The 18,125-nt window shown below is 40.4% G+C and overlaps 1 protein-coding gene across 1 annotated transcript in view; it reads left to right on the top strand.

Moving 5' to 3' along the window:
• The window catches only part of ptprt (protein tyrosine phosphatase receptor type T), a 516,342-nt gene extending 498,790 nt beyond the window's left edge, over window positions 1-17,552 (top strand). Inside the window, exons 34-37 of the mRNA XM_041782769.1 lie at window positions 1,119-1,244; window positions 6,070-6,233; window positions 14,879-15,014; window positions 16,991-17,552. Coding sequence (XP_041638703.1) covers window positions 1,119-1,244; window positions 6,070-6,233; window positions 14,879-15,014; window positions 16,991-17,044 — 480 coding nt within the window. The 3' untranslated portion in view covers window positions 17,045-17,552. The remainder of the gene's footprint in view (window positions 1-1,118; window positions 1,245-6,069; window positions 6,234-14,878; window positions 15,015-16,990) is intronic.
• The last annotated feature ends 573 nt before the right edge of the window (window positions 17,553-18,125 follow it).

Below are 18,125 nucleotides of genomic sequence, written 5' to 3'. Positions count from 1 at the left end.
AAAATTCAGGTAAATGTCAAAGATGTTCCTCCAAAAGTCTTTAGACCAAATTCCCAAATATTTACAAATAAATTCCCCAAATTCCAACAAAAATAAAAAATAATTAAAAAAATCCAAGATAAAAGTAACTGAAAATTCCCAAGCAAATCCCTTCCAAACCAAAACTCCAAAATATGCAACTATATCCCAAAAATATCCATTGAAATTCCCCATACATTCCATGGAAACTACTTAAACTTCTTTGGAAATTCAAGACAATTATCCCAAATATTCTAACTGCAGATGATGTGACTTCCTTGAAGGAAAGCCAAATGTTTCGTCCTCACACGTACATGCAGTCTTGAGCGGTTAACCTACAGCTAGATGTGTTAGTGCACTGATAGTGTTGCAACGACTCCACTGGATGAAAAACTGTTTGGTTTTTTTTGTAATCAGTTGCTGAATTATCACCACTTTTTCTGCTGCTGCCGCTCCTGCTAACACTGCAGTTTGATGAGTCAACCAGTGATTGCATTCTCACTGTAAACACCAGAATCTGACTGAAGTCAAACATAGACCCCCTCTTCCCAATGATCTCTGCTCTCATGTTTTGTCCTATAACAATCTGATTTCTGTCTTTACATCCGTCTAAACGGACCAGGTCAAAGTCTTAACCCCCCCCTTGTCTCAGAGCAACTTCTCCAATCCATGGAGGTGTGAAAGCCCCTCTAAGTTTGGCTCATTTCGTCAGGGTTGATTGGAAACTAGAGCTGGATTCTCAGCTCTCACACCTGGCTTTTGAAGAGGATAAAAGCTGCTTAAAAATGTACTTGGCATAATTCCTCTTGTTTGTGATGCAGGTGTGGAAATGGAAAAATTAGCAAGTGAAATTCTTGATTTCATATGCTGCTTTGTGCAAAGAGGGTTCTGTCTTTTTATAATCCATCATAAAATATTATACTACTTTTTCAGGTCTTTGGGTAAATTCATTAGAATATAAAAATGGAGTTCACATCCACCCACAGAGGTGATAAAACTACATAATCAATGATTCAAGGCTGTATGAAAACATTCCTCTGATTGTGTTTTTCTGTTTAAAGACATAAATGTTGACTCAGTTTCCTCTCTGTCTTCCTCAGTTGTGTATGCAGTACTGGCCAGAGAAGAGCTCGTGCTGCTACGGTCCGATCCAGGTGGAGTTCATATCTGCAGACATCGATGAAGACATCATCAACAGGATCTTCAGGATCTGCAACATGGCCAGGGTACGCTCATACCTTATGCTTCATACTTGTGGAGTTTGGCAGTGGTTTAAGGTTTTTAACCACTACATGAATGATGCACAGCAGGGGGTTTTCTTCAGACTCTTCCTGCTGCAGCCTTTATATGAACATACTCTGACACAGTGGGACATCAAACAAGTATTTCTATGTTTTTTAAAAGTCATGGAGGCTCCTGATTAGGGTTCAATCATGCAAGGTTTTTCAAAGATGCATGAATTCTCATTCACAAAATCAGAACTAAGATCAGATGAAGGGTAGGTAAAGATAGAGAGGGATGTGGCCCTCAGACCCTGTGATGTGACCCTCAGGCCCTGTGATGTGGCCCTCAGAGTCTGTGATGTGACCCTCAGACCCTGTGATGTGGCCCTAAGGGTCTGTGATTTGGCCCTCAGACCCTGTGATGTGGCCCTAAGGGTCTGTGATTTGGCCCTTAGAGTCTGTGATGTGGCCCTCAGAGTCTGGGATGTGGCCCTCAGAGCCTGTGATGTGGCCCTCAGACCCTGTGATGTGGCCCTCTGAGTCTGTGATGTGGCCCTCAGAGTCTGTGATGTGGCCCTCAGAGTCTGTGATGTGGCCCTCAGACCCTGTGATGTGGCCCTCAGAGTCTGTGATGTGGCCCTCAGAGTCTGGGATGTGGCCCTCAGAGTCTGTGATTTGGCCCTCAGACCCTGTGATGTGGCCCTCAGAGTCTTTGATGTGGCCCTTAGAGCTTGTGATATGGCCCTATGTGTCTCTGCAGACAGGAACTACCTTCAATACTGGCTCGAATCCTGGCAATACAATGAAGCACAAGGACTTTTTTTGTAAATGTTTGAATATTTTGAAGACTAATTTTGTCACAGACTGATCTTTCTTCCACTTTTTGCCCCCCTATAAATGGGAGAACAAGTTTGTCCAAAACATTTGTAGTGATTATTGTTAACTGTGTATTGCATAGAAAAATCTTTGGGTTTTATTTCCATAATCTTAAATCCCAGGTTGTCCCTAAAAAATTATTTTTAAGAGCTTGATTGTGCACCACAGGGCTGATGTTTTACAAGCTTTTTAAGACAGCAATACCAGGAGAGACTGAAGGGTTAAAAATAAGAGCGTGAGGGGTTGAAAGACTTTTAGGCTACAATAGAGATCAGTTAAATGCAAGAGTAGCCCTGAACTGAATGATAACCCCCCTCCTGCTGCAGCTGCAGACCCTCACCCAGTACCCAGACGACCCTTCAGGTCCCTGATATTGCATTGCTAGTGTGAAAGCTTCCACTCATTGACTACAGGCTTGAAAATTACCAAACACATGTGAGTCACCGATAAAAGGCTGCATCTGGTGTGCAGAAGCTTAAAGAGTGTCCCCACTCGTCCCAGTGATGGTCTCATTTAGTAAAAAAAAGAAATGCGTGAAGCACTCTTCGTGTGTCTGATCCCCGTTGTGCTCCCATCACTTCTCATTTCTGAACAAAGCCGCCTCCCTAAAGCAACAGAAATCAGCTCAACAAAGACAATGCCTCACGATGTTTAATTCAATTTCACGGCAGATGAAATGTTTTTAGTCGTGTGGCCCAAGGCAGTTGGCATCCACCGCCCAAAATACCAAAAAACCTGCCGTCACTGTCAGGCTGATTCGCTGCTTGGTCTGCACACATGCATATGCACTTCGACATTTTCAACCAGGACCACGTTCACATGCATCTCTCCTCCTTTTTTCTCCTTCTTTTTAAAGCAGACCTGGCTTCAAATTTCTCCTCCCTTTCTCTGACTTCTCTCTCTTCATTTTCATTTCAAACTTTTTATTCTCCATTTCTTTACTCACTCATTCTGCTTTTCTTTCCTTTCAATTTTCTTCTTTGTCTATTTCCATTTGCTCTCTCTGAGCTTTTCTCCATCCTGCTCTTTCACTCTCTCTCTTCTCATTTGATGGCTTAGCGGTTGGCCGTACAGACTCAGCGAGGCTGGAGCTGCTCTCACAGTGTGAGATGTGCTGTTGTGGCGATGATATGAGCCATTTCACGCTACACCGGTGATGTGTTTGAAAGGTGTGGAGAGAGAGGGAGCCAGAATATAGAGAGTAAGGTAGTGGGGAGTTCACTAAGTGCTATAGGAGCATGCAGACGATAGGGAAGCTCTGGAGTCGGAGCGTCACGGATGGAGGAGGAAATGAGATGAGGAGAGGAACAAGAGGAGGAAAGATGGAAGTGGCCGTTAAGGGTATACAGATTTTTTTAAATGTCCTGTTATTATTGCACCACCTTTTACTATACAAATGTTTTCTCTCTGGTTCCCTCTAAACCAGGACTCAGTTACCCGAGCGGCTACAGTGCAAGCTGTGTTTTTTCTCCAAAACAGAACTTTTCAAGCTCCCTTTCCACCCCCACAAACACACAGACACAGCTCTGACAAATTGTGCTAAAAGAACTAAAAGAGCAGTTCTATTTCAGGCTCAGTCCAGCCTGTTCCTAACTACCGAGACTAATTATTAACAAAGAAGGACCTGTGTCAGTAGTTGGATGTTCTCTAATGATAACCATGACTTTAAAAGTTGATTGCATTTTACAAAAATGCTGCAAAGTGCAACATTAATTGGATCATCGCAGTAATCTGATGCTAAATTAAAAGTTTTGCAGAGAAAGTGAAAAATAGCATAAATACATCATGTTTTCTATTTAAATGATGTGCATTTTATGCATACACATGTTCCAAATTATTATGCCTATGCTGTTTTTGTTCATTTTTTCCAGAATAGTCCATATATATATATGGCATTCAGTAGAATGTTGCATTCCTCAACAGCTACATATGTTGTAATCTGGATTTTATTCGACAAATTAACCCTTAATGACGAACCATGGAAGGCAAAATAAAATAAAATAGTGCTCTATTTGCAAAAAGACAGCATGTTTAGAAAAAAGAAACTAATTATAGCAGTGCAATCAAATCTCTGAGTGTGCCAGATACTTTTGAGCATATGTATGTTTACAGAAGACCGTGTTAAAACAACAATTTTGACTCGTGGCCTGCAGAAAGAAAACAACACCATAGTCTTGTGCAGACAAAACATCATCACATACTCATAAAGCAGGAAGTGCTGTGAAAGGCAGCGGTCTGGATTATAGTTTAATGTGTTTGATGTGTGCACTTTTTGCTACATTTCGGCAAAAAGATGGAAGGATATTTCTGGAAGAAAACAGAACTCTGGGACTCACTGAATGTGTGATCTGTTGATGTTCCTCCTCTCGCTCTCTTTTTTTTTTTTCTTTTTTTTTTTTGCAAAAATAATTATTGCTCTGTCTTATTTGGTTGCAATTCTACTTGGGATTAAATTTAGATATGCAAATCAGAGCATCAGCACTCTGGCAGGTTTAAAAGGGCTACCCAATGATGACAATGGCTTTTTTTCTTTTAAAAAGAATAACATCGAATGTAATGATCCAAATATCAGGCAAGACAGAGCATCAAAACATTAAAGCTTTCTCTAAAGGAATCAGAAATCATGACCCAACATCCCCAGCTTCACCAACATTCCATCCTCTGCCTTTAATGGTGTCATCCTTTAGAGCAGTGATACTCAACGCATGGCCACATGATGATTTGTGGCTCTTTTATGTCTAAATTTGAAATATTATTCCTCCAGAAAACCTTTAAAAAGGGAAACTTTGACCTCAGATATCATCCATTGCAAGTCACATTAATCAGTTTGAATCCCCACATTAATACAGTTGGCTTTAATTTTCAACCTGTATTTTTTGTCTATATATTTCCATCACCCATTTTCAATGCTTTGTCAAATTTTTTCAATGTTTTTGCCACTTTTAACTGCTTCAAGCCCACTTTTGCCCACTTTTTTCTACTTCTCTCTCATTTTGGCCACCAGTTTTTGGCCTCTTTTATACTGCTTTTTGTTATTTGCAATTTTTTCCCTTTTTTTTTGCAATTTTTTGCCCATTTAAGCTGCATATTGCCATTAAATACCACTGTTTTCAGCATTCTTGCCACTCTTTGCTGCTTTTGACCATTTTTCCTACATTTTTGCCCATTTAAGTAACTTTTACACTCATTATTTTGCCATGTTTTTGCTTTTTTTTGTAATTTTTTGCCATCTGTAACTCATTTCTGGTAACTTTTCACCCATTTTTGCTATTAAAATTAAAACTAGGTTCACTCAAACATACCAAGGTTTTTTGCTAATAAAACTTGTGGTTTGGGCTATTGTGTTTGGCTTTAAATGGTGGAAACTTCAATCTTTCAGTTTTTTTCTGTGTGGGTTCTGCTCAAAGACCAACGGTACCAGGGCCAAAAACTGTAGAAATATTTCTTTAATAAACTCTGATTATGAGTGTAATTGTTGTTTCTTTGCAAAAAGTGGATACAATTGTCTGTTATTGTTTCTGTTTGTCTCATTATGAAGCAACGACCACGAATACTGTGGTCATGCATTGAAAAAAAAACCCAGCCTAAATTGGGTTTAATTCTGCATTATTAAGCGTTTGCAGTGAATAAAGTGGGAAATGAATTCTGATTAAAGCTGTGCATTTCTTCCTTTTATTTGAATATGAGTTGCCATAATTTCCTTGTAAAACAGATCCCAGGATTGATAACAGCTGACCCTCTGGCAAAGAGAATAAAACGACCACAGCTCTCTTTACAGCCAAAGTTGTTTGTACGTATTTTAAAGGGCTGCACTCATGACACCCTTGGAAGCTGTTTCACTTGCGCTCCCCCGTTTCGACCCTCCCTATGGAGGAACCGCCTGATGCCGATTGTGTCGATGAAATCTTTGGAGATAAAATCTTTATTTTCACACCTCTTCTTCTCTCTGCAGCCTCAGGACGGTTACCGCCTGGTGCAGCACTTCCAGTTCATCGGCTGGCCGGCGTACAGAGACACGCCCCTCTCCAAACGCTCCATCCTGCAGCTGGTCAGGAGGCTGGCGAAGTGGCAGGAGCAGTACGACGGCGGAGATGGGAGGACTGTGGTACACTGCCTGTGAGTTTCCCCATCAAACACAGAGTTTGTAATAAAGCCGGGAGAAGTCGGTGAAAAGAGGGCCGGAGGAAGGATGATCGATCATACTTATCAATGATAAAGTGCACTTTCTATAAAAGTACCTGCACACATATTTCAGATATAACACACTGGCTCAGACCTTTAAGATGATGTATACAATCTATGGTTTTTCTCGACTCATCCATTTTTCTAGGTTAGGTCGTTCTCTCCTGCTGATCTGTCAAACATACAGAGGGTCTAAACATTTATCTCAGCTGCAGGTATTTCTGAAGAGCACCTCGTCAAACATACTCTAGAGTGGTCTTAAAATACACTCTACATAGAGAAGAAGAGGGTTTAGAGTCTATATGGCTGTATTTTAATAAAAACGCCAGCATGTCATATCTTCAGTGATGAATTACAGATCATAAGCACTAAAATGATGCATATGTAATCCTTTACACTGGGACCAGCCTTATTTAAAGCTATAAATCATTGCTGGAGATACCATTTACTGTATGTAATTCAAGTTAATGGCCTCAGCTACAGCTGCTAATATTTCACTTTACAGTGTGATTTGGCTGAACATAGAGGATATTAATGTATTACACCAAAATGCCTCTTTAAATATAAACCAGTGCTACTATTAAGCTTGGTAAATATTGGAAGGACTTATAACTGAGGGCAAATATGCTCTGGTTCTGATATGAGCAGGCTGCAATACCCGGTATCTATAACCCTGATGCTGAAAAGTAACACGTCAGATAGCTTCTTTCACATATCCATTGCATGTTTGCATTGAGCCCTCTTGCAGTATTTGATTAGAAGTAAATAGACTAATTAGTGCAACCGTGTATATGAATATGAATACTGGGTGAGGTATTTTATCACAGTGAGCTTTTTCAGAGTATTTGAGTTACATGAAATAGAATAATTGGTGCAAATATGAGGTGAGGCATTTTACCCCAGTGAGCTTTCTGACAGTATTTGAGTTAAAGTAAATAGATTTATCGTGCAAATGTGCATTTGAGGTGAGAAATTTTACAACAGTGAGCTTTCTGACAGTATTTGAGTTACAGTAAATGGATCAGTTAGTGCAAATATGAATATCAGGTGAGGTATTTTACCACAGTGAGCTTTCTTTCAGTATTTAAGTAACATTAAATAGACTAATTGCTGTAAATATGACGTGAGGAATTTTACCACAGTGGGCTTTCTTTCAGTATTCGAGTTACACTGAATAGATTAATTAGTGCAAATGTGCACATGAGGTGAGTTGTTTTACCACAGTGACCTTTCTTACAGTATTCGAGTTACGTAAAATAGACTAATTGGTGCAAATATGAGGTGAAGCATTTTAGCACAGTAAGCTATGTGACAATATTTGAGTTTCATAAAATAAGTGAATTGCTGCAAATGTGCACATGAGTTGAGGCATTTTACCACAGTGGGCTTACATTATTTGAGTTAAATAGATTTATTGCTGCAAATCTGCATTTGAGGTGAGGCATTTTACTACAGTAAGTTTTCTTACACTATTTGAGTTACGATAGATAGACTAACTGGTGCAACTATGAGGTGAGGCATTTTCCCACAGTGATTTTTCTTATAGTATTTGAGTTTCATTAAATAGATTTATTGCTGCAAATATGCACATGAGATGAGGCATTTTACCACAGTGAGCTTTCTTTCAGTATTTGAGATACATTAAATAGATGAATTAGTGCAAATGTGCACATGAGGTGAGATATTTTACCACAGTGGGCTTACAGTAAAAAAATGGTAAAATGTGGTTGTAAAAAGGGGACAAAAGTGGTGGGAAATTGGTGAAACAGCAGTTCAAAGCTGCAAAAGAAGTGTTAATAGTGTACAGAAAGTGGGCTTCAACCGTGATGGAAACATCAGAACCTCATAATAGTTGGACGCACTTTTCAGCTCCAAGAGGAAGTAACTGTTAGCTAGGATGCTAAAACCAATGCTACTGATCCAACACACATGCATGATATCATCAATAAATCACACCTGGAGAGGGCCCATCAAATGACCAGTATTTGAGAACTGTTTATCATTCCCTCCACCTTCATCACATCTCCGGATCCAGCTGAAGAAAGATAGTCCCACTGAATGATCAGTGGAAATGGACAGATTATAGTTCATGTTTATTGTGATAAAACTTCTGAAATGATTTGTCTAGGCCTCACAAAGACTAGATATGCCTTCAGGAGTGAGTCGACTTTATATTTACTGTATGAAAAGTGACTTTAAAACCAGTTAAAGCTCTGATAGAGGAACAGAAGTGAGGTAAATTGCAGTGCGAGTTTAAGTGTTAACAAAGGAAGCATCCTGACTTTTATAAACAGCAATAAAATATCTTAAATGATAATAATAGTTATTGTGTTTACATGATTGTAGAGCGAGCGGTTTGCTCTGAGCAGAACAAATGGAGCTGATAATGAGGGAGGGAAACAGACGATGTAAAATCCATCCACAATGACTTACTACTGCACACAAACACACACTTCCCAAACATTGCCTCCAGCACATCACTGATGCTTATCCAATCAGCAGCCTCTGTCACAGCTCATTGGGCCAATCTGAATTGGCATTGATTTCTTTTTCTTGCTAGCTGTGGAGCTGTGGATTTGGGGGTTTTCTGTTTCTGTGTGAAGAGTCAAGGATTTTCTGCATATTTATCACGTTTTATCAAGAAAAACTCGAACCACAGTCAATCTAGGGATTCAAACTGAATAATGATAATCATAAGTGTGTTAAGTGCATTGATTTAAGGCTATGTGGTGCTGATAAAAAAAGTATTTGGTCTTTTATTGATGTTATAAATCAATCATGGACAATATAATTTACCTTTTTTGACAAAAAAAGTATTTAAAAAAAACTCTTTATTGTGAAAGTGAATACAGATTTCTACAAAGTAATGCCAATTAAATAAAAATCTGTAGTCTGCATGAATATTCACCCTCTTTCAGTCAGTATTTAGTAGTCACCTTTGGCTGCAATCACAGCTCTGAGTCTGATTTTCATATATTTTGCTACATTCATATCAGCCTCTACCTTTACCTCTACCGGCTGCTGAGAAGCATCCCACCAGCATGATGCTACCACCACTGTGCTCCACAGTGGGGATGGTGTGTTTGTGGTGATGTCAGTGTGTTTGGCATCTCATCTGAGGGTCAAAAAGCTCCATTTTGGTCTCATCAGACCAAAGAACTTTCTTCCTCTTGACCATGGAGTCTCCCACATGCCTTTTGGTGAACTCTAGTCCAGATTGAATCAGAGTTTTCTCTTTCCCATTCTCCCATCAAGCTTTGACTGGTGAAGAACCCGGCCAACAGTTGTTGTCTGCAGAGTCTCTCCCATCTCAGCTGCTGAAGCTTGGAACTCCTTCGGAGTAGTCATAGGTGTCTTGGGCTCCGTCCACACAGAGACGAAAAACGATATATTGCTGTTTCATTCTGAAAAAGTTTTCCGTAAAGACGGAGTCATTTCAGGAACCACTGAAACGACTGAAAACGTTGTAGTGCATATGCCAAGCCTGTAAGTGGCGCTGTAAAGCTGCCTCGAAAATGCACCAAAGGAGAAGAAGAAGATCACAGAAAACTGACACAAACTTTGTTCTAGTTGTCCTTCTGGTTGTTCTCCGCACAGCTCGATAGCGGCTTCATCACATGTTTTGTTGCTCTGATTGGCCCGTAGAGATGTGACTGACAGAACGTTCATCCAACCACACTCCGAGTTTCTTTCAAAGCCTCTGCCTTTTCTCAAACGTTTTCTATTGAAGTCATGTTAATTTAACATAACATAAAACTTTTGCATTTACACCTGAATTCATTTCCGTGTGGATGGGGCCTCAGTGGCCTCTCTCACTAGTCTCCTTCTTGCACGCCCACTCGGTTTGTGAGGACGGCCTGATCTAGGTAGATTCACACATGGGATGGATTTAACTGAACTCTGGGGGATGCCCAAAGCCTTGGAGATGTTTTGTGACTTCTACTTTTCAATAATGTTTTGAGTGAGTGTTCTTTTGTCTTAATGGTGTAATGGTAGCCATGAATACTAATTCAGCAGTGACTGGACCTTCCAGGCACAGGCGTCTTTACACTACAGTCACTGAGACACATTCACTGAACTTAGGTGATTAAAAGGGAGTGACTGCATCCATCCCCAGACTTACAAGTTTTATTAACCTTTTCTCCAAGTTGCTTGGAGTGTTCTTTTGTCTTAATGGTGTAATGGTAACCATGAATACTGGTTAATCAGTGGCTAGACCTTTCAGACACAGTTGTCTTTATACTACAATCACTGAGACACATTTAGGATCCTAAACTGCCGTGCACCTTCCTCTCTCACACACCTTTTGCCATTAAAACAAGGCTCTTTGGTTGTAAGATCTAGACTGAAACTGGAGATTAACTAAATTAATTAGGTGTCTTAAATGAATGCATACAGGGACAGATATGTGTAACCCATCTTTGACCCATGTCAGATCAATACCAATGGCGATTGATTTCTGTTCCCTTGGTGAAGAAAAATGATCACATCATAATTCATCATCTGGAATTGAAAGAAAATAACCGACACTTTAAAAGTCTTGCTCCTCCAGTCAAACACAAAAAACCCTAAAATTTCCTTAGAGCAAAGAAAAAGTCCTCCCCTATCTGTTCGGCTCTGCCAAAGTAATGGTGAGTGACGGCGGTACAAGCGTTCTCCGCTCCTGGCTAAAGACAGCTACAGCAGCTAATCAGCCCCACGTATTGATTTCACCACCGCAGTAATACCAGAGATAAGGAGAAACATGATGGTTCAATCAGGAGCTGGGGAAAATTGATTATTCTCTGCTCCTTTCTGCTCCTGGAGGTTAGAGTCTGACGGCTCTTTAGAGTCGAGCACACGTCTCGTTTTCAGCGGGAGGAAACTGGCAGAGAAAACACTTAAGACAGCGATCTGTCTGCGATACGTTTATTTAATGCTGCAGAGATATTTATACCAGATAGTAAGTTTAATAAAATTATCCACATCTATGTCATTCATGGCCAGTACCTGCAGGAGAAAAGGATTACCTTTGCATGTTCAATTAAAGTTTAAAAACAGAGAATTATTAAAACCCACTTTTATGAAGTCCTGAGGGGACGTGTCCTACAATCAAAGAGAAATCTAATGAAAACTCAGACAATTTATGATGGAGAATCTGAGGAGAGCAGAGTAGAATTATGTTTTAGAAATTAAACTGACTGGAGAGAAGACTGTCTTGTCTGTGTTTAAAAATGATTTTTTGACATTTTTCACCAAATTTGAAAGCAAAATAAGAAAATTCATGTGCAGACGACCCAGAGAACCCTGACTGAGCCGTGCATCTCTGCACCTTTTTCAACTTTTCTCCTTATTGTCTGAAAAGCTTAATTTAAGTTGAACAAATCCACTCAGACGTCCTAAATCCATTAGTAGGGCTCGTATTGTTTCTCTCTGTGGCAGATTTCTTTGTTTTGCATGTTCTCTTTGTACCGCAGTGTCAGTCTTTGCCTTTTCACCACTTTTATTGTCAAACTTTTTCACTTTAAGAACATTTAGAACACTTCCTTTGACTCCAGGGAACTTGTTTTCACTCCTCATTCTTAAGCCTTCATCTTTTACGCTTTAGTATATTTATGTATTTATATTTATATATTTATTAGTATAGTATATTTAGTATATTCAGCCAGCCTACACTGCAGCATTAGTGGATTTAGATACTAAAACAGGCTTGCAAATAAAACTTTCCCTTGCTTCAGTGGCATTTGAGAGCGCTGTGTCTCGATAAACCTGCAAATTCAGCCTTTCTTTCATCACTGCGACCTTAATTTGACATGTAATGGCTTCCCTTTCATTGTTGTGGACATTACTGAAGACTAGAGCTGCCCAGATGCATCAGTTTAACACTGATTATCTGCAAAACATGTGTGCATGAGCAGAAATCAGTTGCATCTGTTGTCTTCACAGCAAGAAGGGTTGCTGGTTCGTTTCCTGGTCCGGGCCTTTCTGTGTGGAGTTTGCATGTTTTCCCCGTGCGTGTGTGGGTTCTCCTCGGGTACTCCGGCTACCTCCAACCACCAAAGACATACCTGTTATGTTGATTGATAAGTCTAAATTGACCGTAGGTGTGAGTGTGAGCGTGCCTGGTTGTCTGTCTCTATATGATTGACTAGTGACCAGTCCAGGGTGGACCCTACCCACCTCTTGCCCAATGACAGCTTAGATAGGTTCCTGCTGATCCGGACTGCGCGCCACAGCGATGCGCTCTAGACTCACTTCCAGTGGCGAGGTCGCTCTCCTTCGGTCGGAGCAAACCCGCGGCGCTTTGGTGCTCAGCACACGCTGTATATGGAAATGGGAGGTTAGGCTACATTCACACTGCAGTTAAAATTGACCTGACTGATTTTTTTTGCTCTCATGTGACCCATATCTCATTATCAAAAGAGCATTGTAGCGCCACATTATGTAATAGCACCGCATTATGTAATAATGTAATACATTTTCAATTCATTATGTAATAACACCGCATTTTGTAAGCCACTAAGCGGTTAGGGTTAGGGCAAGGTAGTAGGGTATACCCTGGAGCCCACCTTAAGTCCTAGGGTTAAGGTTAGGTGTTTAGTCTAGAGCCCTGAAGGGGGGTTAGGTTTAGGCATAAGTCACTAGGTGGTTGGAGTTAGGGCAAGGTAGTTGGGGAGGGCATACATTGGAGCCCACACTAAGTCCTATGGTTAGGATTATTACATAATGTGGCGCTACAAGCATCAAAAGAGGAAATTAAAAGACATTTATCTCTAAAAATAAGATGATAAAAGTCATTAAAAAATCAGAAAAATTCCATCTAATTCTATTGTTATAAATCTCTCTGGATTATTTTAAACCACCAGGCATCTTAACTCTTCCAAGCCCCAGCCTCACCAGGAAGCGTCCCTCTATCACGTCTGGTTGAGTCAAGATGAATTGTTATTTAGTTGTCACTGATTGGGTGAAATTTATCCAAACATGAAAGCAGATATTTTAATATTTCTGGCAGGAATTAAAATTGTGTTGACCTTCTCACTGTTAAAAGCTTTCAATATTTGTCCAGAGGTAATTTTACTGACTGGAACTGTGACTGAAAATGTTAGTTAACTACTTGTTTTACGTGAGGAAGACGAGATTAAGACTAGACTATTTCACGTGTAAATCTCTCGTAATGACAGAGAAAGAAGACAAACTTTATTAATCCCTGAAGTTAACACAGTTAACACTCTGTTGATGAACATTTTACACACACATAGGCTGAGTTACATGCAAACATGCACAAACAGGATCAGGACATGCACTAATGGAGAGATGTCAGAGTGACAGCCTTGCTGCTCTTGTTGAAGCGCTGCCCTGAGCTGTTGGAGGTTCAGTGCCTTGCTCAAAGGCATTTCGACAGAGCTTTGGAAGGGAACTGGTACGTCTCCAGCTACCAGGCCAAAGTCCAGATATGGTCCAACCAGGACTTGAACCAGCGACCCTCCGATCCCCTCCCTCCAAGTCCTTACACACTAAGCTGCCGTCCGATGCACTGAAACAGACTCCTCCTAGTTCTAGGATTTGCATTTGCATTCTAGGACTGCTTCCGGTGTGAACATGGAAGTGCCTTTTTCAGGGCTCTTCCCCCTCATTCTGAGGAATAAACGAATGAAAACAAAACCTTGTTTTTCTCTGTAGTAAATATGCTTTATGAGGTGATGCTTCCATTGAAGAGAGTCCTCAGTTCAAAAGCAAAAGAGCTGAGCAGCACTGGCTGTACCCGTCATGTTGTGTTATTGTTTTGGTTGAGAGCCCCCTGGTGGTGGAATTTAACATGATCACAGCATCCCATATTGCCAGTATTGATGGCCTGGTTTGCCAGTGTGGCAAAAAATAGTCCTGGATTACAATGAAGATACTTTTTAGCTTTTTAACTGAGTTGAAGGAACCAAATGATGCTGAAAACTTTGCTGCAGTGCTCTGAAAGACTTGGCCTTGGTGAAGTTTATTTACCTGGAGTAGTTCAGGGGTCAGCTGTAGTTGCATTTTATGCTAACATAAATAAAGCTAGGATGTTGCACCTGCCTATTGAGAAGAAATATTGGACTACTTGACTGTCTGGTACTGGTATTTCAGTTTAGCCCACTTTGTTTGGATTTAGACTTTTACCTTTTGACTGACGTTACATGAATGTGAAAATCTTTTTTAAAACCTTATTCCCCCTAGGTTTTATTCTCAGTGTAGAGTTCAGCATGTCCAGGAGGATTTTTTCAAAGATTGACACGTTGAACCTGAGCACAGCAGCCGAGGGATAAAGAAACAGGAGCAAGAAAACATTAAATTACATGATAAACACATTAAAATCAGCCGAGCTCCCAGGGTGATAAAAGGCAGAGAGAAAAGCTTGCTGATCTGTGAAGGAGGAGGTGAATATTTCTGTCTTCAAAGCAGCAGGTCTGAAATCACTTCAGGTGCTTTCACAGTCTCTCTGTAATGTTGTATTTCTTTACTTCAGCTCCTTTAGTTTCACTCTTTCTTTAAACTGAAAACAGGATCAGCAGGTAGATTCTCCCAGATGATGATGATGATGATGGAAATGTTCTGTTTCTCCTTTGCAGTACCGGCGGAGGGCGTTCTGGAACGTTCTGTGCCATCTGCAGCATCAATGAGATGATCCAGCAGCAGAACATCGTGGATGTTTTCCACACTGTCAAAACGCTGAGGAACAACAAGACCAACATGGTGGAGACCATGGTGAGGAGAAGCTTTGATTCCTTTACTTTAGCGTCAAAGAAAACACTAAATCTTTGAGGTTTGCATTCATCACTCAGTTAGTTAATAAAAACATACCCATATAAGAGGGTGTATGGGCCCAGTCTTGTGGATGGGGTGATGAGCTTGGACATCCAGGTTGGCGTCGTTGATTTAAACTTTGTTTAACCAGGAAGAACTCATTAACATCAAGAATCTCCTTAACTAGAACGTCCTGGCCAAGACAGGCAGCAGCACAATCAACAGTGTTTCAGACATGGAGGATTAAACATAAAAACTACTAACACGGATCAACTAAACCCTGATCAGGATTCCTCCTGGGCGTCTTCCTGGCATGAAACCTCCTCAGGATTTCCTAGTTGGAGATGGAAAATGTTCCGAGGAAGAGGGATGGGTGTGTTGTCTGTTGATTGGCCCTGAATGGATGGATGGATGGATGGATGGATACATGGGTGGATGGATGGATGGATGGATGGATGGATGCATGGATAATGGATGAATGCATGGATGGATGGATACATGGGTGGATACATGGATGGATGGATGGATGGATGGATGGATGGATAGATACATGGATGGATACATGGATGGATGGATTGATGGATACATGTAGTGATGGATGGATTGATGCATAGAGGGCTGGATGCATGGTTGGGTGGATAGAAGGTTTGAAAGTTTGATGGATCAATGATTGATAGATGGATAGAGGGATGGATGCATGGAATGCATGCTTAGTCCAAGCTTAAACTCTGATCATCTTATCCCAATAAAACTAGCTAAACATGTAGAAAAAACTATGACCAAAATATTCATTAGGTAAATCAGGATTTCTGTCTTTAAATGCAGTTAATCTCCCTTTTTAACACATTTAAAATCCCATGTGCATTTAAAACTGTTTTTGTTTCATTGTAGAGTTCTGTACTGTCTTAAACTAAGGGTCAGTGACTTCTTGTTTGAATAAAAACCTGCTTTTATTTTAAAAGAAAATAAGGAAATTCAGATTGAGTGAACACATGAACTGAACCATGAAGAAGGAAACCCATGAGGTATTGAAAGGGAAATAAGGGAACTGTGAAGCACTGAAATGTTTGATAAAGCATACACTGTGCAAAAATCAGACACAAATTTTTTATTTGCATAATCAGACTTGAAGTCCCGCCTACCTTCAGCCTCATCCTGCATCGTTTGTTGTGCACAATGAGACACAATGGCAATGCCGCACCAAGAGCAGAAGCCAGTAAATATGCCTTCTAACTGCTCTTTCCCCACTAATAAAGGGCAATAAACAAGCTGGAAACATGCCTACCTGCAGACCCCCAGACCAATATTTGTAGACATTTAGCTGCTAGCTGTGTTTGCTTGCATTTCTGTTTGTGTGTATTTGTGTGTGTGAGATGAAAAACAGATTTAATGCTACTTGTGTTTACTTTATCCGTGACAATGGGTCTGACTTTTCTGAGGAGAGTCCACAGTTCACAGTTCATCCTGGCTGCACTCTTACAGTGTGGGCACTCTACTTGCACGTTTCATGTGTTCTACTCTGACCTGAGCACCCTGGATTGGGGTGTTGATTGAGTTTAGAGACCATGTGTTGTTTTTTTCTTCATTTAGATGTGCAAATCCTGGTCTAAAGGGGGCAATTGATTAGATTGAGGTTCTTAAAGATGTGCCGCTCCTTTTAGGGGCTTTTGGAACTGAAGAAGCCTTGAAGAGGAGAGGTGAAATGCCTTCAAGATTCCCCCTTTGGACCTAGGATTACCATGGCCCTGATGATTGAGAACCAGCACAAAAACTCCATTTAGATGTATTAATTTTGTGACTTTTTAATGATCTCTTCTTGCAGGAACTGTGGTTTTTAATGCACAGAAACATGAGAGACCTTTCATCACTGCTTTATGCTTTCTGATTATTTAAAAGTAATTTAGGAGGTGAATAAAATATTTATTTCTGTCCTACAGGAACAGTATAAGTTCTGCTATGAAGTGGCTCTGGAGGCTCTAAGCTCCTTCTGATTGGCTGAAATCTTCCTCTCGGATTCGCCGTCGAAGCTGCCTGCCATTCTCAACACAACCGGTCGACATGGAGCGAAACCTCCTTTGCAGTCGAGCCGAGTCCCGACCTGTGAGCATGTGTGCCTGACTGTATGAAGAGAGAGCGTGGTGACGGCATGCCTGCATACTGGAGTGAGTGAGCGTGGATCTATACGTGTGCCTGGACTACACAAACAAACACAACCTGTACAGAGGAGGAGAACAGACAGCTGAGTGTGTCTGTGAGGACTTTACATGCTTGTACAAAGAAAAAAGAAAAAATGATATGTTAAAAAATGAAATCAGATGTTTAAAAAAAAAAGCGCCACTCTTTCCTTCTTCTCTCTGTCCTGCTGGGCTGTGATGTGACGACTGTACAGTTTCTCCTTTTTAGATCGATTCTACGCCTTGAATGTTGTCTCCCTCTGAAGGATGGATGCACACTGGAGGATGCTTTAGATCAACCTAAAATGAATCCCTCACTCTGGATCCTGAGAAGCATATAAGGAAATCTAAGTCTGGCTGAAGTGTTGATTTAACAGTGATTGAGTTGCATTTATCTAAAAGCAGTTTGTTAATATTTCAGGCGATGTAAAAGCAGAAAGACATTTCCTGCAGCGAAGATTTTTGGACCGTCTTACTGTTAAATGCTGTCGATATTTATCCACCAGCAGATTTAACATAAGCTTATAAAAGTGATGCATTTTACATGTGACTTTATGAAAAAGTCAAGGATGTCTGCAGGCTCCTTCTCATTTCAAACTAAATTCCTCCTGATTTGACGAACTTCTCCTCATATTTAATTTATAAGATTCTTTTATAAACTTGGGCTCAGAGAAAGAATAAAGTCAGATACAGAAGGGTGTCTGAATATAACTCCAAATCTACTAAAAGTTTTTAAATCATTTCACTTTTGCTATTGATGTCAGTTAACGTTAGCTGTCCTTTAAATTTTACGCTTATTAAGCACTGAAGCGCCCTTGCACCCTTGCAGCAGTGCGGCTGAGACCATGTAGATCAGTGATACTGAACTCATTTCTCTTTTATGTCTTAATCCAAAATA

This window comes from Cheilinus undulatus, linkage group 3, assembly GCF_018320785.1.
Source record: "Cheilinus undulatus linkage group 3, ASM1832078v1, whole genome shotgun sequence".
Classification (NCBI taxonomy): domain Eukaryota; kingdom Metazoa; phylum Chordata; class Actinopteri; order Labriformes; family Labridae; genus Cheilinus; species Cheilinus undulatus.
The sequence above is the reverse complement of the archived record's forward strand: the minus strand, read 5'-3'. Positions and strand labels throughout refer to the sequence as shown.